General features: G+C 41.8%; 1 protein-coding gene across 3 annotated transcripts in view; it reads right to left on the bottom strand.

Annotated features, from left to right (window-relative positions):
* Positions 1-26,734, bottom strand: part of Dgk (diacyl glycerol kinase 1) — a 127,038-nt gene that overhangs the window by 24,311 nt on the left and 75,993 nt on the right. For all 3 annotated transcript variants that reach the window (XM_076801646.1, XM_076801648.1, XM_076801647.1), the window contains exon 4: positions 146-280. In XM_076801646.1, coding sequence (XP_076657761.1) covers positions 146-280 — 135 coding nt within the window. The remainder of the gene's footprint in view (positions 1-145; positions 281-26,734) is intronic.

The following is a 26,734-nucleotide window of genomic DNA, read 5'->3' as shown; positions in this document are numbered from 1 at the left end:
CGAGGTTGTTTGAGTCCTCGTTTTCTTTCTTCTAAAAATAATTTTCGAGTTTGGATTTTTACGGCAAATTGTTACAGGGAATCACGGTTTAAATTTTCTCCCACCTGTTGCCGAACAGCGCAGCAGAGTATGGCAAACACTATACCTTGAAAGCTTTCCCGTCGACGCCGCGCTGCACCTTCTTGACGAACGAGAGGAAAAGGTGTCGCGAAAGCTCATCCGGTGTCGCGACTTCGAGATAGGTGTCCAGGAACTTGCGAAATCCTTCGTAATCGATGTCCTGGAACAACAGGATTATAATTAGCATCGACATATTCGCCTTCGGACGATTTTATGCCAATAATGAGTGAACGAACATTTTAAAGATAATATACACTCGAAGAAATAAATTAGCTAAATAATTTCTCATCTATACATCCTTAGAATCTTAATAATTTTACATTAATTCGCGGAAGATCGATCATGGATTATGAACACATTTTTCCGGGGAACTTCGTTAAAAAATCGATACCGAGAAGCGGTTGACCAACAACGGGGCATATCCGTCGCTATATATGGCGTAAGTTGATTACGCGACAACATATTTGGCAACTGCGAACAGTATACCGCGCCGTCGGATCGATGGTGCCTAATTTAATCACTTATCCACGCGTGCGGCTAATTTTGATAGCCTATCGCCGTGGGATTTACATTTTAAGACACAGAGCACCCACAACGATCAAATGTCAAAGTTGTCGATTGATTTCGGTGTTCTGTGTGGATGCCGAATTATCGTTGCGATCACTATTTATCTGTAGAACATGATGGATAGTCCTGATATCCGTGGGAGACGGTACAGATGGATTGGTTACGATGGTTTACGATAGATTCACGATCTTGATCTGCAGGATGTAACACGGGGTATTTGTGGTGCAATCATGGGGGACCATTCTAAAGAAGGCGTGTAAAATAAAATTTGTCTACACGAGATTTCGATTCTTAATTTTTCTTGAAAATAAACCGTGATATAGATTAATTTTATTTTATATTCTCGATTTATTCTGTCACTTAATATGAAGCGATACAGTGTAATACAGTCGTGTATCGTTAAATAGTCCTATAATTTCTAAAAACCTAAAACGTATGTGACATAAATTAATTTTATTTTATATTCTCGATTTATTCTGTCACTTAATATGAAGCGATACAGTGTAATACAGTCGTGTATCGTTAAATAGTCCTATAATTTCTAAAAAACTAAGACGTATGTGATATAAATTAATTTTATTTTATATTCTCGATGTATTCTGTCACTTAATATGAAGCGATACAGTGTAATACAGTCGCGTATCGTTAAATAATCCTACAATTTCTAAAAAACTAAAACGTATGTCCAATTACTGAAATTTTCAATACAGAGGAAGAAAGCTCGAATTTTTCCCCATAAAATGATGATTCCGCGGCAGATTTTCTAGGCTCCATTTAAACCGCACAATAGTGTAGAACACAGGTTATTCAGAGCCGGGGATAATGCGATTGATCGATTTCTAAGGGCGCGAGATGAATGCACTAACCCGATAATAGCAGTAGCCATCTTGTAATCAGCAACGGCGGAGAGTTTGCTCGGTCTACCCGAACCGGATCTTCGGCTATTGTACGAGGATTATGCGGTGATCTAAATCTTGTTAACGCAGAAGCTTTCCGCATACAAAAGACGCACGGTGTGCTCGCGGTGAATTTCGGGACGTCGTCGGCGACACGTTCAACGCTAATCGGCCCCTTTCCTTTTCGTTAATAAGCTTATGAGAGTTTTCTTCGAAGCGGGCACGAGAAAATAGCAGTGCTACACGATCTATGTCACAGCAGGGACCCGAGGATTGGACTTGGATCAGGACTTTACTGAATTGATGTTTCCTGTACTCGTAGTTACTGAAGTTACTTGAAAAACAAAAAGAACAATTAAAGTGTTCGTGCAGATAAGCGAAATTCTAGGTTGTCTATCATTTAAATACCGATTGTTGGAGAATAATGCTAATAATTTTTTCGCGTTAGAAGAACGACTCCGACGACCGTGCGCCATTTGAATCGAGTTACTTCTAAGTTGACGTGCTTGACGCTCGAATTAAGTTTCACGAGGGTTCAGGTGAAAGTTGCTCGAGCACCTGTTTAAGGAACTAATTGCTTTAATTGGTTCGGTATTGCACAACGGAAGCGTACCTGTTGATCGAGATCCTGGAACACTGTAATACCCCGATGGAAGCAATAAAATATCCGACAAAGCGTCATTAATTAGACTGCGAACGTCGACGGAAATTTCTAACTTCGCGCAGCTACTTATTGGAATTACAACATTCGATATTTTGCATTACCTCCGTCGACAATTAAATCGCCACGAGCGCACGAGGTATTAAAAAATCCACTGAAGCTCGCGTTCCACGGGCTCTCTTACGAAAATGTCCCGTTTAATAACAGCAATTAGCCGCCGTTTGATAAACGACCGGGAGTTTGTTTCTTGAATTTATTTCGTTATTAGCCGAGTGTAAACACTCGTTCCCCAATTAATGAACTGGTTCTCCAAGCATAATACTTCGCTGGCGAATGTAGTCGGAGCGCCGTAAACACACCTTCAAACAAATTTACGCGGATCGATTGTGCAGTTTATTAAGCGTTTCGCAAATTATAAATTGAAGTCGACGAGACCCGCTTGTTTCGATGCTATTCACGAACGTGCGTTGTTTATCGTTGTAATGATAATTAGCGACCCTGCGTTGTTCGTTGAGGCAGCATTGTTCGTCGCGAAGAAATGTTTAAAACATCTCTGTTCAAACGGAATACGTCTCGAGCGGTCTCGATTACGTGCCATGGAATTTCGTTCTGAAGTTCTTTTTATCAAAGTGAATTTCTTATGGTGCGCCGAGCTGTTGTTTGTTATGGTTTCGTCTTCCTGTTTCGTGACAGTGAAACAATCCAATCGGACACAGAGCTTTGAGGATGTTCATTTGAGTATTCCTATCGTTGTTCTCCTATTCTAAAGGGATCTCAACGTTCGCTAAATAATTTGTTATGGTTTTGTTCCGTTTTTTTTTGCGAACGTTTAAACGATTTAATCAGAGACAGAGCTTTGAGGATTTTCACTTGAGCATTTGTACCAGCTGTTTACTTTTTCCGTAGACTGTAACGTTCGCTAAACAATTTGTTACGGTTTTGTCTTGTCGTTTTGTAACGTTGGAACAATTTAATCAGAGGAAAAGCTTCCAAGATTTTCACTTGAGCGTTTCTATCAGTATTTTCTTCTTTTATAAACTTTCACGTTTCACTGTACAATATGCACAATTTTTTTTTTAACGATAAATTACGACTCTGATCCGGGATTTTATCGACATCATTTGATTTTTCAATTTCTGATGGTGATTTTTAATTCTTTGTTATCATTTACAGTATATCCAATTCGGAACTCGGGAAAACGAGGTTGAAAATATATCCAAAAATAATTGAGAGTGTAGATATTTGCGCGAATGTGTTATTGAGATTGTAAATAACGTATACTTTACAAGGGTCAATTAACGGTTTTTAATTTCGGTGGTTCAATTTACGGAGCAAATTGAAAAATATTTGGGAAATATTGAAATGTAATAAACATTTCGTTAGCGGTAAGCATTGTTTAATCATTGCGGGGAATTTTCAACGTCACGAAAATATATATCATTTTACACAAGAGTGCTTTTTTAAATTGAAGATTTTATTTTACGAAGAAAACTAATTTTTAAAGACAGACGAAGAATTGTGTGAACCAAATATGACCGATGACGTGCTGAAACGAGATCCGCCATTTCCGGAACGAAACTTTCGTCGGAATCCGCGAAACATCGTCGACGTCGCGCATCAAGGTACCATTTAATAAAAGAAGACGTGGGCAATTGTCGACTCGCCATCGTCCTCTAATTGGGCACAAAGTTAATGAGGAAACAAGCCGACTGCGAGCTGCTAACGACCAACCCAGTTTCGCGTTTTATTTGAAAAGGGTCTGCCGTTTCGAGAACGACATTTATCGATATTCCGCGCCAAGGACGAAGGGCGTTGCCTTTTTACCTTTTTTCCGCTTCCCCCTTTGTTCCTTTCGCTTTTTTTCCCCTCCACCTTCCGTCGGTTAAAGCCCAGACGATCGAAAAATAAAGCTTTGGAATCTCGGATGGATTACAAAATGAAAGATTGCGAGGCCGCTCGCATTTTTAACTGTTCCTCCTCTTTCACTGAAAATTTCAGGTTTTTCTTTGACTAAATCTTCTTTCATTTCAGTTAAATGTTCTTATTGTATCTGTAATCTCATTCCGTTATCCCGAAACATTGTTTTTCATATTTTAACATTTTAGTAAGAAGTATACTGGCCAGACTGCGACTTCTATGCACTTCTGATGAAAATTAATACATCAAATAAGGAAAAGAAATACTTAAGGAATTTAAAAGTACTGAAATATTATCTTTGATTTATTAAAATTATCAAGAGGAGAAATGTAGTATAGCTACTGTTTGTTGTAATTTTGGTGGAGAATGTTTAGCTTGCATTTTAGTCCGCAGTTTAATGATGGTTTCATGGAAATTTAAGATCCTCAGAGGAGCTATATATTTGACATAATGTCGAGAGAAGGTGAATAAATTCTGCCAGTCACGGAACTTCACATTACATGCGCGACTCATAAATTCAAAAAAAAAAAAAAAAGATAAAGAAAATCTAAAATATTACACTAGGGAAGTTAGTTAATTGTCCAGTTAAAAATGTTTCTATAACACACTACTTGTTTGACCACATATCATCGTAAAATAATCGCGTGTTATTTCTTTCTTTGACTGATCAAAAAACAATTTCTTATTTTAATTTCTTTAATTTCTTATTTCTTATTTTTTCGTTCTGTGTTTGAATCAAATTTAATAAAATCATTCTCCAAATATTTTCTAATGAAAGTCTTTCTTTCCTGTAACACTATACTGGCATCATCTGCCGTTGCGAAGAGGTTGTTTTCTTTTGCTACAATGCTAGCACAATATGGATGTTATACTGACGAAAAGCTTGAAGCAATCTCATGGGCGAATGCGGTTAAAATATAAAAGATAAAGTAGTTCAAATAATTCATTCTTCGGCCAGCGAATAATTAGGAACGTTCAGCAAAATCGAAGGTCTGTTGGAGAAGTGACTAGCAGCGTTGTTAAAAATTGACAACAAACTGACGCAACAAATTGATAAAACCGGCGGTTTAATTGTGCAGGCAAGCAGGTCCGACTCGATTTTAATCTCGTCAGGAGGCGCAGGATAAGGGTCTCTGTATACTTGCCGGAGCCGGCGTTAGTATGAATACTACCGCGTTTTCCTGCTTCATATTAGCCGGGACCGTCGCTGGCAACCTGAGAAGGCGCTCGAGATGCTCGCAACAAAAGCTAAGACCCGCACACAGCGGGGGTTCGCTACCTAACTCTCGAACAGTTTACTCCCCTCTACACCCCGGGGATGCCTATGCATCCGCTGAGAGCTGGGCAAGCCGTTGGGCATCCGTTTTCGGCCGCCCGACACGGGTCGCCGGCACCGGCGGCCGCCAACTGGCAGAGGCCGCGTGGCATCGGCCGCCGGTGCCACCACAGCATCCGCCTCACAATCCATGTTCGAAGTAGAGAAAAGAATATTGTTCATCTGAGTTGTAATGTTAAGAAGTAATGGTTCAAACTATAATCTAATTTAACGATGGAACGATGAAAATCAGCTTCACAAATCAATTTTAGCATAGTTAAATTATATCTTATATCTTATAAGTGATTATATAAGTCAAAACTCCGGAGAACAAGTTTAAAATGATTAGAATTCATTGGTTTGCAAGGTGTATTCGAAAGCTGGTGGAAATAGTGGAAAATTGGAAAAGTGGAAATATACGTATAACATTTGGTTCGCAAGCATCTACGGTTGTAAATCTTAGTACGCTAACGGTGTACAAGGTTCCGCATGTGCTGCATTCGGCTGGCTTAAAAATTACGAAAGTGCTGGGTACAATCGGAAGGATTTTTGATTTATGACGTCCATGGTCGGTAGGTCGTCGACAAGGATTTTCATACCTGGCCTTGGTCGCGTGCTTGTCGCGTCGTACGTAAGGTCTTACGACGCAACCCAAAAAAAACCATTTTAATGTCGCCATTCTTTCAGTGCCACCATTTTTGGGGAGTCTATCGTTAGATCTGCCTATGCCCATCTCAGCCGCGCCCGCAGTCCCAGTGTTTTGGCTTCGACGTAACACGCAACATAGTATGTGTGACCGCTGTAGCCAATATCTCGACTATAGCCGAAAGTACGTGTGAAACGAGGCCTGTCCCTTGCACTCTGATCCAATCGGCCGCGCATTCGTACCTATGCTCTGACCAACGAGACCGAGGCAATGAAGCACCCAGCGTGCGTCCTTTGCTAATTGTCTTGCAAGGGTAACTTCAACTCTGTCGCACTCGAGCGCCTATGTTAACGTCTACTGTCTCGTCTCATTGGACAAGATATAGATACGCCATCGCATTCCTGCCCGGGAACCTTGCATCTAATCATCTTTAAGTCATTATGGACAAGAATTCAGAAGTTTTCCATGTACATTTTTTCGTGTCGTAAGACAAAACGATGCAATTTATGTGGAATTAATTCTTCTTATTCTACAAATTATCATGTGATTGAGTCCTGAGGATTTCTTCCACTTTCACTTGGACCACAACATATTTCAATGTCATCAAAATTCGAGACATAGTCCCCCAAAAATGATCGAATTCACAAGGCATGATCCCCTTCCTAACGTGGATACTTCCTTAAAAAAAAACAACTATTCTCGTTTTTACAATATATGTACAATTTAGGTTAATATATAAGGATGTGTGATGCTGTTTCACGAAGAGGCAGGTACGGTTCCTATTTCCATAATGTTGTAGAGGAGGGATACCGATAGTTTACCTAAGGAGCTGTAGAGCCCCGAGAAACCTTTTTTTTTTTTGTGCCACGCACAGCAGGGAACTGTCAACGCGGTCTCGAAAGGCCATCTGGTAATGATCAGCCGCTTGCTCGGCCGACGGGCAACGGCGGCCGGTGGGATCGCTCTAACGCCGGGACGGCGGCGCCCGTTTTACGACAGATAATCGGTAACACGGCATTTGGACCTATAGTCCCCACGTAAAACCCTCCGGTCCCGGCAAGTATACAGAGACCCTAAATGGTCAGCGCCCGAGATAATTATCCCCCGGGCTGACGTACAAATCAGCTTACGCTACCCGCCCCGCTCCTCGAAGGGGTGGCTCGTAAACTTTCCACAGAAGACGGCCGACACGTGCTTCATTTATTATAAGACGGTTATTTCTGCGAAGAAAAAAATATACCCGCTCTTGACCCTTACTCTGACCTTCTTCTGCTCCATTTCTCTCTCCTTCTATCTCTCCCTGTTGCGCCAATTAAACGCTACTTTGACCAGTAGAGGCCCCGAGAGTAATTATCGATTCACCAAGCACACTTTACCCTTCGAGAGTAAGCGCCGAGGAGGAGAACACACAATTCGTTTCGCGTGTGCAGAGAACAGGTAGAATAATCCAGCTCTAACGATGTCGGAAAATGCTCTGGGCTCTCTGCCCTCGAATTCGGGAATGCGAAGTCGCGAGTGCAAATAGAGTATGCGAAAGAATACATGAAATACAAGTCAAGCCATAAGAAATCACACCTGCAATTTTATTCGATTTTTATTCATTTTTTTACTGTATTCGTTGAACATACAGTAAAATTTTATATTATTTTTATTTGAATCCTTAGGCTGAATATCTTCACGAATAAATAATTTAATAAGATCTAAATTATAAATAAACACATGGAAAGTCAACACCACTTTGAGCTTTCAGGTGAAAATTCACGCAGGACAATGATACATAGTGCAGCGACAAAAAAAGTCAAAGCGAACGCGCCGAACACATGTTTCTTTTGTTTCTACTGTAAATATTTTTGTGCCGGAAAAAAAGTTTTCCGTCGCTTCAATAGTACGACGAAACACCTTGCCAGTTTCGAAAGAATTGATCGTATAGTTCCCTAGGAAAAAATTCTACCAGGTCGCCTAATGCTCACACTGTTTCACGATTGAATAATCATAAAATTATTTTATATAGTGATTTTGATTTTGATAATGATTTTGCGTTTCACATAGAGAAAATCAAATTGGTTCTGTGCACATCGGTATTAAAAATCGTAACACGTTAACAGCACCATGATATTTATGTTGGCATGAAGCAGGTCATTGAAATGAATGAACACAATTAAATTGACAATCATTTCCGATATTTCGTCAGAAAGAAATCTTCAGTTTGCAAAAACTTCGCTCAAAAGAGTTAGAAAATGTATTCGATGAAATAAATCAAGCGTTTTCCATCGCCACTATTTGCATACTGGACGTGGAAATATTTTCGTTAACGTCGCAAACAAATACGGCGACGAGACTCGCGTCGTGTGTCAAGAAAAACATTAAATAGTAAACAAATTCACAAACGTGTCGCATTTTCTTCTCTCAGAATAAAATTGTTGTAATTTTCAATAAAAAAAAAAGAACGCTCGGACAAAGAAATTTATCCTACTATTTTTCATAAATGAATTTCTATAGTTTCAATAATTGTAAAATATAAAACCGGTCATTTTGACCGTGATAGGTTTAGCGTTAAAGAAAAATCTGAAAAAATTCATATAATACCTTCGATCATCCTAAATTGAGATTACCACAACGACTTTGACAGTCAATTTGTTGAAACATTTGATATTGCGGATAGCATGAGGCAAAGTACGTGAATTTTACGGACTGTTCGAAGTAGTCCTGACACGAATGACCACCCTTCACAGTTTACCGGACAATTCTACGAACGATAAGAGCCGCCACGATTTCGATCGAACATTCTTCGCCATAGTCGGCGCTATACATAGTGCTCGGCGTTCCGGCATGGCCTTCGGGATCGTCCTTCGTCGCCGGCAACAGGATCCGAAGGACGGGAACAGGGTGGAGAACGAAAAGGTGGAAAAAGCGGCGGCGGTGGCGGCGGCTCGTGGACCGCAAGCAAGGGTGCGGTTGCCTAGCTACTACGTGACGTCACCTCTGACGCACTCGAATAAGAGACAACCGGCGGGGGTGTGACGAAGAAACGAGATGGGGTGGCGAGGTCGACGCGTCATCATCCACCGGGAGAACCCGAGGAAGGTGGATTGACCGGATTACCAGCAAGGCGGCGAACTTTTCGGGGATCCGGGATACCCAGCTCCTTCGCCGCGCGATTAATTTCGCCTGTCTCGGTCAGGGAACGACCCACACGGTGCGACGATCCAGGTCGTACATCGTCAAACAGAAACGCACCGTTTCCGGTCTTCGTAGAATTTATCGACGCTGGGAGATCGACCAGAGACCAGTGGTTCTGGTCGGTGTGTGGTCGGACACGCAGCAGAACTGTGCTAACAGAACTAGGGTAGATTATATTGCTAGTGGTGGACGTTGTTTTCCTTGACCAATCTGAGCTGGAGGTAATTTGTTGGTGGCAGGGACTGTTAGAGGGATAAGTGGTTCTGGACGGTTGTGGTCAGACATGTAGAAACATTGTATTGGGAAAGCAGTGGTATTACGGATAGTAGTCGTTGTCTGGATTTAGAAATTTGAAGATTATTAATGGGAAAGGAAGAGTCGAGTAGATTTGGACGGCATGTGGTCAGACACGTGATGCAATTATGTTAACGGAACTAGGGAATACCATATTGCTAGTCGTGGCCGTTGTTTTCCTTGACCAATGTTGGTGGCAGTGATTGTTAAAGGGACAAGTGGTTCTGGACGGTTGTGGTCAGACATGTAGAAACATTGTATTGGGAAAAGCATTAGTATTACTGATGGTAGTCGTTGTCCGGATTTAGAAATTTGAAGATTATTAATGGGAAAGGAAGAGTTGAGTAGATTTCGCCGGAATGTGGTCAGACACGTGATGCAATTATGTTAACGGAACTAGGGAATACCATATTGCTAGTCGTGGCCGTTGTTTTCCTTGACCAATGTTGGTGGCAGGGATTGTTGGAGGGATAAGTGGTTCTGGACGGTTGTGGTCAGACATGTAGAAACATTGTATTGGGAAAAGCAGTGGTTTTACTGATAGTAGTCGTTGTCTAGATTTAGAAATTTGGAGATTATTAATGGGAAAGGAAGAGTTGAGTAGATTTCGCCGGCATGTGGTCAGACACGTGATGAAATTATGTTAACGGAACTAGGGAATACCATACTGCTAGTCGTGGCCGTTGTTTTCCTTGACCAATGTTGGTGGCAGGGACTGTTAGAGGGATAAGTGGTTCTGGACGGTTGTGGTCAGACATGCAGAGACATTGTATTGGGGAAAGCATTAGTATTACTGATGGTAGTCGTTGTCCGGATTTAGAAATTTGAAGATTATTAATGGGACAGGAAGAGTCGAGTAGATTTGGCCGGCATGTGGTCAGACACGTGATGAAATTATGTTCACTGAAATAGGGAATATCATGTTGCTAGTGGCGGTTGTTGTTTCCATGATCAATTTGAGCTGGAGTTAATTTATTCATAGCAGGGATTGTTAAGGGAGTAAGTAGTTTCAGGTAGTTTCTGGTATGTGGCCAGACATGTAATCAAAATGCAAAATAGCAAAAGTTGTACATATTGTTGATATGGTAGACATTGATTGTAAATACAATAAAGAAACGTAAAGACTATTAGCGGAAAAGGAAGAGTTAAGTAGATCTGGCTGCTACATAGTCAGACACGTAATGAAATTATGCTAAGTCTATGTACACTAAATGGAAATACTACCTAACCCTTGTGTCTCTCTGACAATTTTGGTTGAAGTTAATTTATTAATAGTAGGTGCTGTTATAGGAGCAAGTAGTCCCGGATGATGTGTGATCGGACATGCAGTAAAATTGTCATAGTAGAATCAGTAAAAGTTGTACATATTGCGAATTATGGGCGATGGAGGCAAACAAAGGAAGAGACACTTAAGTAGCTTTAGATGTCAATATTCAGACACGTAGTAAAATCATATTGATGAAGCTAGGTAAAATTCTGTTGCTGATCGTTTTACTATGGAATCCTAACTTGGTTCATTAAAAGTGAAGAGTTGGCAGGGGGATTAAGTAGTTCTAGCTGGCATTGTTCAGACACGAAATAAAATTGTGCTAATTGAACCAATGTATATTGCAAATTTTTTATGATAAAGAGTTCAACTTAACTTATCTACCATGTGGTTATCAGAAATATAAGTAGTCCTAATTGGTATTCGGTCAGACATGAAGTGAAACTGTCAATAAATCAATTTGGATTTCGTGTGAATTAATCAACGGTGGATTAACCTACTTCTCTTCTTCATCGAGGTGTTACATTTGTATTTCTGGTACATAAACTGACCGACCGCCTTCTGCTGCAAATATTATAAGTAGTACGTACCGATTATGGTCAGGCACACAGTACCGTAAATTCAATCTCTCAAGACCTCCTGGTTCCAAAGGTATACGCCATATAATTTCAATAAAGGTTCTGTCCATTTCTCTGTTCCTTCTCAATATTTAAACAAAACAAATAATCAAATAACGAGGCACTTCGAACTGTTACAACATTTAGTACGCGCAAACTTTGTGGGGCATATCATGGAAAAATTGTTCACAGTTTAATGCCGTAGTATATTTGTTCAAATCAGAAATCATTTAGAGAATATTTTAACAAAACTGCTGAGCACTATACTAAATATTCAAATTAAAATATACTACTACTTTTCTGCCGAGAATTGTAAGCTGTATCGAATGATATATTAAAAATGATATGCTTCCATTAAACAAAAGGCGCAGTTAATGTTCAGATTGCTTGTTTCAAGTTGTACAGCCCTTGAAACTTCACAACTTTTGTTCGCAACATTCTCCTGTATCACCAACAGCTTCGCAGACACTCGAGAGGTCCGATTTAAATGAGACACTCAGCAGAATCGATCGGAGGATCATGTATCAGGCTCGTAGACGCAAAAGATTCACCTCGGTGGGAAAGTTACCAGCAACGAGACGCGCGAGCGAGCGCTTGCGAGAAGGAGAGAGAAAGAGAGAGAGAGAGAGAGAGAGAGAGTGCCGACGGATATTACATTTTCTCCGGGTCGACTCATCTTACCTTGCAACGATTATGGCCACTGATGTCAAGTTATTCACGCTCGATGAAGCGCATCACCGTGGCTTGTGTTGCCTCTGGAAGCGATGATGAAAAAGACGAGGCGCCCGAGTTAGACGCTCCTCGGGGCGTTCTTTAGAAACCGCCGCCCGTGAACGCGCGTGAACACGCGTGTGAACACGCCCCGTTACCGGATCGCAAATCCCTAATCTCTTTACGAGAGCTCTCAGGAATATCGTCGAACCGTTTGTGCAAACAGACCCGTAAAAATCCCTCTTCCGCGAAGCGCATTGCGTGCAAGATTAACCATTGACACTTGTGGCATTGATCAAAGTGGCTAAATTTAACTCTACTATTAATCATAATCATCAGTTTTAGATTCTTCATTTTATCATCATTTTCATCTCACGATTTCACTGTTATCGCAATCATACACAGATTCTTCTGTGAGGAATCATTGAATTAAGTTGAATTTGTTTGTGCACATAGTAAAAGATTTTTCATTCAAAATTGGACGAAATTCAATCTTACTAGTTTTATACGACGATGTAAATCAGAAATGTTTCAGAGGGAACACTTTTGAAGCAACGAATCACCTCAAGCAATGAAATCCAATAATTTACAGATTTCTAGTAGGTCAAGTGTTAACAAAACCCGATGGTTTTATTTCGTTTGTTAAACGATTTCATTTCATGCAATGTATCGTTTGGTTGCCGAAACCTACATTTTCTGTACCTGCAAAGTCGTATTTGAAAATAGGAATTTGCATAAAAATTCACAGTCCGTTTATTTGTTCAAATTCCATCGAGAATTTCAAATAAAATACAAACTGTAAAACTGAATGCAAAGCCACAAAATAGTTTCACAAATAAATTAGCGTTGCCTTGTCATTTTCGTTAAAAAAAAAATGTTTTTACTGTTCAGTTACTTTAGAAATTTTCATTTACGTTTTATCATTCTATCTATATCGGATTAGGTGCACCCGAGGCTTCTGAAACGTCGAAACGTCCGCGTTCTAATCTAAGTGAAAACACTTCTGGAAAAATTCCGGAAACCTCTAAACGGATCTGTATCGAGGAAAAGCGTTTTCCTCCTATCCTTCCAACGCCTCCTTGATTTCCCAAAAGGTGGCTGCGGCCATCTTCGAAGACCATCGTCCTCGAACACCGGAAATTGGTGTCGCGCTGGATGGAAGCCTCTCGTTTCGTAGATGTCCTTTTTCGATAATAATTGCCGCTGTATGTACAAACCGGGGGCGTCGTTGCACACGAAAGAAAACCTGCACAAACACTGCGCCGAACCCGGAAATACACCTCGGAAATTTAACGTCCTGTCAAATCAACTTTGAGGACGAGCGAGGGTGGAACGAGGCGGATTGATTTCATCAGATCTCATCCATTACCAGGTCCGAGATTTAAATTAAGACAATAAGTAAAAAATTTACTGCATTACAATTTATGCATTTAGGTAATAAGTTGAAAATAGTATATTGACATTCTGAAATTCGTTTAACCTCTCGATTGTTGTAAATTGCACTCGTCGCACAAAGTTTCGAGACACCTGGTATCGAAAGCTGATCAAAGGCGTTCAAGTGTCATCGAATGCTTCGGAATGATCGCGGGCGATTCGAAATTTAGACGGAGGGCATCGGTACGAAAATATTCCGCTCTGCAGGGCGCCGGGTGCACCGTTGCATCGCGCGTTCCGCTCGCTTATTCCGCGCTAACGAACTGAGTAAACGCGGACAGCCGGCGGGCGCGATAAAAAGCCGAACAAGCTCGACAACTGGCACCCCACAGTAATCAGCGGCGTGTTCGGCTCGCAAACACGGGGCTACGAAAATAACGAGATGACAGAGCGCCGCTGTATTACGGAAATGGCGAATAAAAAGCGCGGTGGATCGCGTTATTCATGGCGCGCGACACCTTACGCCGTTTTATTTTTTACTCTTCTCACCTTGCCACGAGAAACGGATGCTGCGGCACGGGAAAACGTTGTTACCGGGCGATTCCGTGATAGGGCTGGTCCACGCATTTTTTTATCTCACGGTGTACACTCGGCTGGCCACCTAATGTGACACCTCGATTATTTTTTCGGTACTAGCGGATCGATCGAGATTTTTCTTTCGTTATAAATGAAGTAATTTCGCGAGAAAGTTGCAGACGACGACGGCTCCCGTGGAAAGTAATCAGGAGGAAAGGAACGCGGGCGGATCATCCTCTCATTTTAATTTCGCGTCGTTCCGTGTATCAGAACCGGTCCGATTTCACCGTTCATCCGGGCGATAAAGGAAAACGGCAGATCGTCAACGAAGAAAATGGACTCGGTCAATTCTGATTAGCTGCGAGTTTGGAAGCGGCGCCTTGGTAGCCGTCGCGACGCTCCGTTTCGCCGACCGTTTCCAATTACCGCGGAAATCTTTTCCCATCGCGGCCAATTCCGGTCCCATAATTACGTCACCGTGAGAAAAACGGGCATCCAACAATTTTTATTCCGTCGCTTCCAGCGACAACAATCCTCCCCGGGTGTTTCAATTATTTCATCAAAACGGGATGGAATTGTTACTTGACTTTTCAGCGGAAGCTTCGGCTACTGCACTCTTTCTACATTATTTATAAATTATACCGAGTACAAGTCCGCAATGGTTTCCCTTGGAAGAGTTCTCTTTCATTCATTTGGATCACCTTCTGTATGTTTAATTTTATTCCCACTCGTGAACTATTATAATATAATAATACTAATACTATACTATAATAATACTAATAATTCATTGACGGAATACGTTCGGTGCAGAGGCGTTCAACTTTGACGAACAGGTTTTATTTAGGGAGGAATGTTGGCTCAACGTCGCCGTTAAAAATCGTGTATTTCGTGTGCATCAACCTAACGCACACGCGTTCACACGGGCCAGGCAAATGAAGCATAAAAGGTCGAGAACGTGTATCATAAAGCTCCACGTTACGAACGTAAAATTAATGCCCGAGGGATCGCTTCTTTTTCGCTCATGCCATGTTTTCGAAGAGAGCCTGGGTGCATCGAAGTTGATCCCACCGCTGCAATACGTAATTTCGATGGATCCAGAGCGGAGGCGGGGCCGTGTATGAAGATTTTTCTTTGCAAAGCTGGAATCCGGTAACGTCGTTGCATGCTGCATACCAGGGGGGAGGGGGAACAACCGCGTTTCGAACAAGCCCCGCAGCTGAATTTACTATGCAACTCCACGGCAATGCTACACTTTCCTCCGCAGCTCGCTACCGACCGCCCTCTTTCTTAGGTTTATCTTCCTTCGTTTTGCATTTCCGTGTTTGCCTATCCAGGCTGGATTAATATTTTAGCTTGTACAACTTTTTTTAAATGGAATCATACGATCTTAAACGCAGCTCACAATTTTTTGGGGAAATTTCGTATTAGTCAAATATGGCTAGAAATTATTAACCCTTGAAACATGATCACTGGATAATGAGGGATCAAGTAGAAGTTCTCTAAAGCCACGCTAAAATAATATTACACTATTTTATTTAATGTAGAAACCTTGGATTTTTGTTAATATTATTGTGTTCAATGTTTCACCCATCCCATATAAAACACAACAGGCTCATGCATACTTAAAAGTTAAAACAAAACAGTTTGTTTTCGTATTGAATAAACTGTATTGTGCGCATAACTGTAAATGGGTCAAATTCAGTCTGGAAAAACGGTATAATACTTCCCGCATTTCCGCGGAATTTTTTGTATATTTTTCCGCGGTATTTATTTTTGTACAATTTTCCCACGATTGTGATTGCTCCCGCGAGTTAGGCAAATTGCAGTCGTTTCGGTTCGCGACCACCGCGGGCGGAGAAGAGGCAATTTTTATCGAAAAATTTCCCCGAAAAGACCATCGGAATTGTTTGTAATTTCTCACCGGCGAACTAACTAGGACAACTGTTGTGTCCCGCTCGAGACAATCGGAAGAAAATTGTTACAACAATGGCGGACACCGACGACGACGACGACGACGACGACGCAAACATCTGCCGCAGTGGTGATGCAGTGACGTCACTGCACACAGATGCACGGCAGATGCAGCGCGGCGAGTGCACCGACCTTTTCTTCCGTCACCTCGAACTGCAGCTAGTGACGTCACTGTTTTCCCCCCTTTCCGTTTCCATGGAAACAATGACGTCGTACTTTTCGGACCGTGAATATCCTGCGCTCATCGCGGCCGTTGAACCAATCGCCGTTTTATCGAAGACGGAACGCGGACACGGTCGTGGTGCTTCACGAGGAAATACGCCATTTTATCTTTGCCAGACGTACAGCGGTAAAAAGTCGTGACACACATCTCCACGCTAATCTTTTCGTTCGTTGAAAAAGATTCGCGAGAGGATTCATCTGACCGCTACAACAATAGAGACAGTTCATTCGAATCAACTGATTCGTTTGAGATTGTCCAATGAATTTTTTATCATAGATGCGTTTATCGAACTGACATCGACTTGACAACGAGGACATGTTAATTAGTGAACAATTTTTTCAAATTTTTCGGCGATGTTAGAGACGGAGGATCCGAACGTGGAATTACAAATTTTTGAAATTTCTAAAGAAATGACCTTGAGAAGATTCGTTTGCCTCACAGCATCCGACATGTTTCTTATTATGCAAAATAAGCGGGACATTCAGGAAGGTTAGGTGGAACTGGGGTTTAAGAGGGATTAGGTGGAGGGAAGGGTTGAACTTGGAATTTTCGCGAAGAGGGTAGAGCCTCCGGGCACAATTTTTTTCCTCTCCCGCGATCCGTTTGCTGTAAAAAAAAAGCCACTATCGATATATTATCCCCGAAAAATACTCCGCACAGCGTCATAACCGTATACCCTGCACGTAACGACCGACCTCCTTCGATCCGACAGCGCATTACATGCCACTTACGCTCCGATCGCTTATAGCTGTTGGGGTTGTAAAAATAGGAGGTCTAGGGCATCAGCATATGAAATTGTCGCGCGTGCTCCGGAATCCCAAAGAACTTGAAAAACGATCGAATAAGACCGAAATATGGGAGAACTTGCGCGCCCCCGGCGCCTCCGGAAGTAATTCTTTCAACCCTTACACGCGTTCCTCAAAAAGCAATAAAGTACTCGCGAACGCTGCCAGTTCACCACGACAAGAAATAATTTTTACCTGTGCAATACTTCACTGGAGTTTACAGAAAAATATGACACAAGAATAACACAAGGGAGGGAGTTTTGATAGTTTCGGAAAAAATTCCTTCAACCCTTAAACGCATCCTCTAGGCGATAAAGAAATCATTTTTGAAGCAGGTAACACTTCAACTGTATTTCACAAATACTTAAATACTAGTTAAGTATATAAGTAGATTAAACACTAGTTTTTTTATTTAATTATTACTTTTTGTATTAAAGAGAACGACAGAGAAATCAATTTAATCGAATGAACGTATTTAAGAGATAAATACAAGAACGAACACAATAAATTTTTGAAAATAATAACGTGTAGGTAATCGGGAAATAATTGAGGAGCAAATGGAACCGTGTTCGAAGCTGATCAAAATCAGTGACGATTCGCCAAGGTAGATGATTGGCCAACGGTCTAGGATGAACCGTAGGAAAATCGAAGGTCCTCGCAGGAAATTCGTGAGAAGATCCGATCGGAAGACCCGGATACTAGAGTGACGTGTGTTCCGGACACGTACTAGAGCATGTAGCCGCCACGAGAGAAACAAACAGGGCTATTTTCGGAGCATCAGTCGGTCCACTGTATATTTAGATGAAGCGTACACGTCTGTCATGCTTGCCATGAACGCGTGTGCCTGCCTACGCAACTGTTCCCTTAGAGACTGACGCACTCGTGCAAGGGTGCCACTGACCTCCTCAATAAACAAACCTCAAAGAGTCCTGGAAACCCCGGCAACTACACCCCCGAAATTTCCCCGACGGTTCTCCCCGCTTTGCGTTCCACCGAGTCGACAAAACTTCGAACCGGTGCGTACTTCACTGCAGACCTTCATGCGACATGCAGCATGCTAGTTACTACCCCTGGGAATAATTATACGATCAAACAAATCATGTGTCTAAGGCTGTGACAAAACGCGTCATATTATTCATGTTTAATACAAGCCCGAATAATCGGTTCCACAATCACATTCACAATTTTGATCGAATATTAGGGGTAGCACTTGCTGAAAGATGATAGAAATCTTTTTTATGGCAAATGGCAACTTTTCTACCGCAGGAAATAGGAATTTTCTGGTACCGTTTAGTAAGTTTCAGCAACAGACTTCGTGGTTATGATATTTTATTAAATGCAACGTGTTCTCTTATGAAATTTCAAAAGAGAGTACCCATCTCAGTAACTAGACTGCGAATCTTTATGCACCAGAAAAATGTTCAGCGTCAATGCCAGGGAACAGAAGCTTCTAGTTAGCAGCTGCAAGATAATGCAATTTTTCTACAGCAATTAGAAGAAACAGGAGTTTCCAGTTACCAGCTTGAAAATGATGAAAATTTTCTGCTTCAATTCCAAGGCGCCACAGTTTCCAGCTACCAGTTACCGGTTTCGGCAACAGTCTACGCACTGCATAGTATGCAGTTACATTGCATTAAATGCAACGCACTCTCTTACAAAATTTAGAAAAAGAACATTCGACGTAAAACAATTAAAAGAGCTCGAAGAGATCTTTATTCTCTTCGGAACACAACAGAACCCCTAACAGAAACAAAATCGTAAAAAAATTCTTTCCACTTCAATTTTCATAAAAATCTGTATTTGCATAAAGACTGCAAAGTAGCCAATTCGGTATAAAATATTGTCACGATAAACACCGATATCAATTGTGTCTGCTAAACTGAACCCGGAAAGATACATACCAATGCAACAATGTTGTTACTGTGATTTCGAAAATATTTCTCAAATTGACAACCAAAGAAAGTTTGCAAATCATATTTATTCTAGGACAGTCTTCCTTTTCGTGGCAAAAGGGAAATTAGTTATGTGTTGGGATCGCGTGAAATACCCGGACAATAAATACTTCAAGTCACTGGCCAACATTTAGTATTCCGTCCGGCAGTGACGAACGTGATGGAAATCGTTGTTACTAATTTTTAACGAGGATCACCGCGTTCGAAATAGCGTTGCTCCACGCGGACAGATTTAATGTTTCGTCCGGTGTTTCACGTACAGAGGTCTTTTTAAATTCTGATATACAACACTATTCTTAGCCCCCCATGGTGGCCCCCCTCCCCGGTCCGATTTCAGTTTATTTGAACGTTACTAAACGGAAGAAGGCACCACTCCCAAATGGTGTCTATATTTGTTTTAATCAATCTAAAACATGGTTTCGACTGTTGCCCGTCCGTCGACGGAGTCCCTTCCGAAATATTTCCCTCGTTCATCCGTGGAAATCGAATTACAAAACTCCTGTAGATTATTTTGTTTTTCCCTCAGCTCTCGCTTCCTCAAAATTCTACGATTTTTCCTCGCTAGCGTCTCGCCTTTAGAGTCTTTCCTCTCTAACCCTGTGACGTCATCATCGTAAACATTCATTACAATAAAATAATTTTTCCTTCATTCATAGTTTCACTATTTTCAAAAATTACTCAACTATTATGAACTTCTTGCGTTCAAGGTCACACGAAGGACACAGCATTCATTGGATCCACCTTGATCTTAGTTGTCGCGACTGGCAAAAATATGTAGTCCCATTTAAAAAATTGCTATGACCTTGAAGAAAATTTGTCTACCTATCACATCTGACATTTTTGTTCATCGTAAGAAATAGACATTTAAGAGGTTGAAATTAGGTGGGACGATTAGGTTAGACACTGCTAGTTGCCTTGGCCACTTTTTGTCGTGTATCTTGGGGACGTTCAGACTTTTTCAACTTGCTCGAGTATAAATTTGATAAAGCAGAATAAAGTTAACAGAATTGTTCGGGGCATTATTGCAAATGGTATGCCCGTGTTACTGATTTCCATCAAGATTGCCAGACGCCTCCGGCAACAGGATAAAACTAGAATAACCGAGCAGAATCTGCCCGCAGGGCGAAGGGGTACGCGGCGCTTATTATGTTTGAGCAAGGTGTGGGTTCTCGTCATAAGAGGTTTAATTGAAATCGACCCACCTTCCTAGCAGACAACCTTTAAGGTCTCCTTATAGTCGACTGCGTGGACGATCGAGCTATTCTCGGCACCTGAACTGTTGACAATGGTGCTCCACCCCCTATCGAACCGTCGAGCGTGTGTGGCTCGCATAATGTGTGTAAACGCGCGGCGAATTAGCTCCGAGCGTGTTCTACACGTCTCTTATCTATCTATCACGCGGAACAATAAATTAACCTCGACGAAATCTCATTTTGGATCCGCAGCGGTACAGTACACAACCAATGTTAATTTTAGCTTGACGGTTTTCGAATTAGGCTTCTTGAATTTCTGAATTTTTAAATTACATTGCATCAAAATAACTTGATCGGCACACTAATACCTTCCACAGTTAATTCTGGATACGTTCATCGGTAATTTGGGAGAAGAAGATCATGTTTGGAATAGTGAAAATTGTTATAAAGCGAGGAATGGCAAATTCTTTTGACATAGATTGGTATGGTTTGAAGAACACTTTTTAGAATCAGTGCTGGACACACGAGTGATTTGAAAAAAACAAAATAGCAGTCAGAATGTTGAAAATTGTAGAAGTTACGATGCGAGAAAAGGTAGCGCTGCAGAGCATGCAGCTGTACTCGGTGTACATCATTCCAGGAAAACCAATTGTCTGAAAGCACAGTGCTTTGGGGCGAGTAATCTCTATACCCAAAGCTGGCAAGCGGAGCTCGTTGACTGAACATAAATTGTGAAAATTACACGCGAACAATTTTTTGTTTTCGTAGTTGGCCGGTGGTCGATAAAATTCTTAGTTATTTATTAATCAATTCGCAACAAATTCGATATCGACATTCAAACGTCACTCGACCAGCTGGATTGTACGTTCGTAAAAATGTAGTTTCGACATAACCGACTTGAACGTTTGAAGCGATAGTTAGTCTTCGACTTATGCTCGTTACGTTCAGTCTTACAACTTCTATAATTGAGCAAGTATTTCCATAAAATTTTGTAAAAAAAAGGTTCAGAGAAAAAAAACAACAAAAATTTCATGTTTTTGAGGATGTTTCTCCTTCGATCGGTTTCAATCAGATCGACTGCGAAAGTTATCCGCCTTTACGGAAACGCCGCGGATTCTGATTAAAAATTCTTTGACGCGACCAAGTATTTGGACGCATTCCGCCCGCGAGTATCAGAGAGTTAATGCTGCAACTTTTTCGCATTGATTCAAGCCGGATGCAGCGTTTGAAGAATTTATACGCAATCCTCGGGAATATTTCACCGGTCTAGAAATTTTCATTCGGCGAAGAGGAGATTGGTTGTTTCGGTTCGGTTAAATAATTACGGGGTTGTTTAATGGCACTGCCGAGCGAACTCGAAACCGTGCCAATTACGTATTAAATTCGAGTTTGAACGAAGCCTGGTAAATAAACCATATTTACTGTTCGTTTCATATTTTATGACGCGTGCTGCGTTTGTAAATCGATATTAGGCGTTTCCATTCATGTGCATAATAAACGATCCGATAGGTTTAAGGATTGATTAATTCCGCGTAAACGTTGATAGGAAATATCAATGTTAATATCGCAATTTCACTTCGAATACTCACTGTTCCGGTCGCTTTGGTCATTTATTATTGTCAGATCACTATTCTTTTTTGGTGCTATCTGGATCACTGAGCTGTTCTGTCAATTGGTGGAGTGCAATTAGTGGGACCAGTTCATTCGTATTTTCACGTGGAAAAGTTGGGTTCTGACATTCAAAAAATTTTTGTGATTTACCTGCGGAAAATTCATGAACATTCTTAGGGGGGTATGATTTTGTTGATTCTTCTAAATAAGTTGATGCAGTGTTTACTCTATATATGTCCCAAATGCCTCGTCGATAAAAGTCCCAGAGCTATCCTCACTGCCCCGTGAGGGGCCATGAAGCGAGGCCTCTTCACTATTCTTTTCTACGTTCGGTGTAGATTAAAATACTATCTCCTGGCCGATATATGTCAATATAATATGTCAAATATTATGAACACTGGAGCACGTGTGTTCGGTGCTTTTTTGATTTATAAAGAACATATTCAAGATTACATTTATATACACCACAATTTTGTAGTATTACATTTAGTTGGCACATAGATTGAAGATGCCTTCCGGGAAAAAGGTGTCCTGGCTTTGGGGTCATCAAGGTCATGAAGTTTTGATTTATAAAGAACATATTCAAGATTACATTTATACACACCACAATTTTGTAGTATTACATTTAGTTGGTACATAGATTGAAGATGCCTTCCGGGAAAAAGGTGTCCTGGCTATGGGGTCATCAAGGTCATGAAGTTTTGATGTATAAAGAACATATTCAAGATTACATTTATATACACCACAATTTTGTAGTATTACATTTAGTTGGCACATAGATTGAAGATGCCTTCCGGGAAAAAGGTGTCCTGGCTGTGGGGTCATCAAGGTCATGAAGTTTTGATTTATAAAGAACATATTCAAGATTACATTTATATACACCACAATTTTGTAGTATTACATTTAGTTGGTACATAGATTGAAGATGCCTTCCGGGAAAAAGGTGTCCTGGCTGTGGGGTCATCAAGGTCATGAAGTTTTGATTTATAAAGAACATATTCAAGATTACATTTATATACACCACAATTTTGTAGTATTACATTTAGTTGGTACATAGATTGAAGATGCCTTCCGGGAAGAAGGTGTCCTGGCTATGGGGTCATCAAGGTCATGAAGTCTTCGATTTCTTCAGTTCGTGGGGAGCCCAACGCCCAAGCTTTTCGCCGTATAACTTTTTAAGGCGAAGAGACATATCTTTAAAGCTGAAGACCGGCACTTTGAAACGCCACCGAGAGCGGGAAGAAAGGATCATTTAAACGAAAGTACCGATTGAATGAAAAGGCACTTAATTGTATACCTAATATATCGGAAGTATGGCGGCGGAGCGGCACCACCGTTGAATTCCTGAGGCCGTCGGGTCTCGCGAGAAGAATTTTTTCGCAACTCGATCGAATCGGTGGACGCCTCTCGCGACTAAAGCGCGGTCGCGAGCGTTATCGTCGACGAGGATTGTAGAAACGTTTTCCGGGGAACTGGGTCACGCCCGTTGGTGGAAGGAATATCCGCATGAATGAGACAGGACACGGCCATTAAGCTTTGGGAAGAGACGGTCCGTGGGGCCGGTGAAACGCGCGGGTCGGGGGTGTGCTTCGGGAGCAGAGGGGAGGGGGGGGGGCGTGGCGGTGGTTCGAAGGGAGATAGAAAACCGGGTCGTTCTCAATGGTCACGTAAGGGAGTGTTGGTGACGTCAGCGGGACGATGACATCACCGTGAGGTCGTCATAACCTCGATAAGACTGCCGGCGATGTAGGTCAAAGAGGAAAAGGATACACGCGGCACACACGGAAAACGCGATTGGTATTTTCAAATGTCGCGTGGCCGCCCGTTAAATTGACTCATCGCACCCCCGTTAACGCGTCCGAGGACAACTGGGAACGACGACTGCCAACCATTTTTTTTTCTCAGCCCCCCGCCACTCGCCTAAACGTTCGACGCTCCTAGACCACCAGGCCGATGATGAACGGCGATGGGGATCGCTAGCGGTTCCTAAAGTTCACGGGTTATGGCTTTGTGCCGCAGAACCGGGCTGTTGGGGTTTAAAATAGTAGAAACTTTGACACTTCTTTTTTGCCAAATTGCAACCCCCGAAATATTATATTAAATATAATTGATTGGTCCTTCCTTCCCCTTACCCTATGTGTTGCTAACACTGGGACTATGGGACCTGCCAATTGTTTAACCAGTTCGCTGTTTTTGACGAGTATACTCATCATGAACGAATGGCAATATTTTGTGCTATGACGAGTATACTCGTCGAAACGGGTTCATCTTTACGACTCAATTTAGGTACACATTTTTCAAAGAGGTCGCAACAACTAACTGGTCAATACTCATTCAATGAGTACGTTTCTTGGAACATACGTCGCGAAGAAGATCGTTAACCCCTTAACGCACAGTTTTTTTCTTTAAATCAATTTTTGATATACCACGCTTTTGTTCCATGGAAAAAGGCTATATTTTATTCTTGAATGAATAAGTGTTATAGCTTACAATCCTATGCAAATGATAAATATCAATAGAACGATTTGTTTTCTTTGCTTTCACATTGTTCTTTTCAATTCTCGATTATATTCGAGAGTGAAAAATTATAGCAGCATAAAGTACAACGCCGCTCGAATTATCTCGAGTGTGCAAGTTAAGGGGTTAAAGATCTGACAGAACGCGTTTCGTCATTTTGGAGGATTAATTTACAATGGTCGCTTTTGTGGACCGTAGATCGAGTGTTAAAAATTGCTTTTGCTAAAAAAAGCTTCCTCGGCCGTTCGGATGCAAACGACGAACATTGTTGCAGCCGCTGGAAGCGGACCAATCGAGTTAAAGCCGGACACGTCGGACGATCACTGCACCGAATCAAGATACCGTTTTTGTTTCGATCAAATCGACGGACAGAAGTCGCCGGGCACAGAGTCGGCGGTCCGGTTTCTCCTTTTTTTCCAGGCTGGACCGCTATCGGAATCCAATTCCCTCGGACAAAGAGACTGCAAATCCAGCATGTGCGAGCTGCGCGATGCCGTCGCGTCGTGTCGCGTCGTGTCGCGTCGCGTCGCGTCGGACAGAAAACGTCGAGGCGGTCTCCGATCGCGCGTGAAACGCGGAAATTTCTCCGCTGGGACCCCAGGGTGCCAAGGAGGATCTTCGAGCTGTAAGAGGGTGCTCGTTCCTTGTGAGGGCTCGATTAACAAGCGAAAATTACGGGCCGGTGATTAGCAGCCGGCGAGATGCTGATCGAGGCTCGAGCATGAAATTGCTGCGGGATTTACTGTATAATGGGACAACTTGCGATTAAATTCTGGATTCTGCGCACCTACCTTCTTAACCTCGTAAGCGATAGATGAAACATCATTAGGTTATTCCAATTAAAAGTCTGTGGGACAGTGGAAAAGCGAATATATGTATTTCCCTCGAACATGCTCCAACTTCCATCGATTCCAGCGACATTAAACAATTTTTCTTATTACTAAAATCACCGCGGATTTGAAGATCGGAGTCCCCCCTTCGCGAAGATTTTTGAAAAGTCGATTCACGATTTTTTGTTACCGTGTTGTTGAATGTTAAAGTCCGCCGAAACCGGAAAATGTTGAAAGAACGCTAGGTTTACGGAGCACTAAAAATTTGTAGCCATTTGTTAAATATCTACCCAAAGAAATCAATATGTTAAATAATTCCTCATGCATCTTTACAATTTCGATATTCGTAATTTAAAAATATCAGAATCCGTCATGTTGACGGGTCCCCCAAAATGGCTGTCGTACGACTCTTCGCCACGAAGTTGTTACAAGTTAAATACGAAAGTTGCACGGAGCAATAGAGCGTTAAAAGAATCGAGGAAAGTCAATGTACTGTTTTCGCCTTGTCAGAATGATAAAGTAAAGAGATAAACTCCTATTTGGCTTAACTTCGTTCGCAGAAAAATGTTGTGCACGGTCTTGAGAGAACACGCTCGCTCAGAGAGGAACCCATTAGAAGTTTCGCACTCGGTGCACCGCGGAACGTTGAAAGTATCGGGGATTTACTTTGCGGGGTGTGTGCCGTTTGCGGCGAGGTTTCGAGATAAATGATTATTGTAATTCGTCGAGATGATCTTCCCGGCTAATCGTTCTCGCGAGCGCGCCGTTTCCGGTTTTGGCCGCGAGCCAGCGTGACACGGATCGGTGTGAAAAATCGCGCGGCCGGCTATGCAACAGAGCGGAATCGAGTTAATTCCCACGAATTCCGCTCTCGCGCGTGCTATTCGTACGGCAATTTCACGGCCAGGTGAGAATCGTTTGTGCGGCACCGTTGCCGCCGGATAAATTGGGACCGACCGATTAAGGAAACCTTTGTTCTCTTTTGAGGAAGCGTTTCCGGTGTTCGGAGTCTCGGGCTTTTGATTGCTACAAAGCAAAGCTGTTTATTGCCCGTCGACGTCACCGACGATTGGTAATCCTATTACTTTCTCACGGATTTAATGGCTTCTTTTTCCAAAGCGACGCTAAGTCCCTGTTTCGCGAACGCGGACGGCGAGAAGATGACAATTTTCAATTTTTCCTGTTGCGATACTGTGCCAGCAATAATTTTCATATTTACGGGACGGTTTGTTGCGCTATCGGAGCATATAAAAATAATTTTCTTAGTGGGCAGAAATGTTTGTTTGCGGATTTGTTCGTTTATGTATTTAAGAGGTGATTCGTGAAACACGAATGAGAGATGCATGATCATTCGGAATTTTTTTATAGGAAACTGGCCGAGCAACAATTTTTATATTTTCTGGAGAGGTTGTTGCACTGTTGGAGCATACGAAAATAATTTTCTTGATCTTCAAAAATTTTTCTTGGTACATTTTTATTCTTTTAATCATTGGAAGGGTGCCTCATAGAAC

Source organism: Halictus rubicundus, chromosome 16 (genome assembly GCF_050948215.1).
Source record: "Halictus rubicundus isolate RS-2024b chromosome 16, iyHalRubi1_principal, whole genome shotgun sequence".
Lineage (NCBI taxonomy): Eukaryota > Metazoa > Arthropoda > Insecta > Hymenoptera > Halictidae > Halictus > Halictus rubicundus.
The sequence above is the reverse complement of the archived record's forward strand: the minus strand, read 5'-3'. Positions and strand labels throughout refer to the sequence as shown.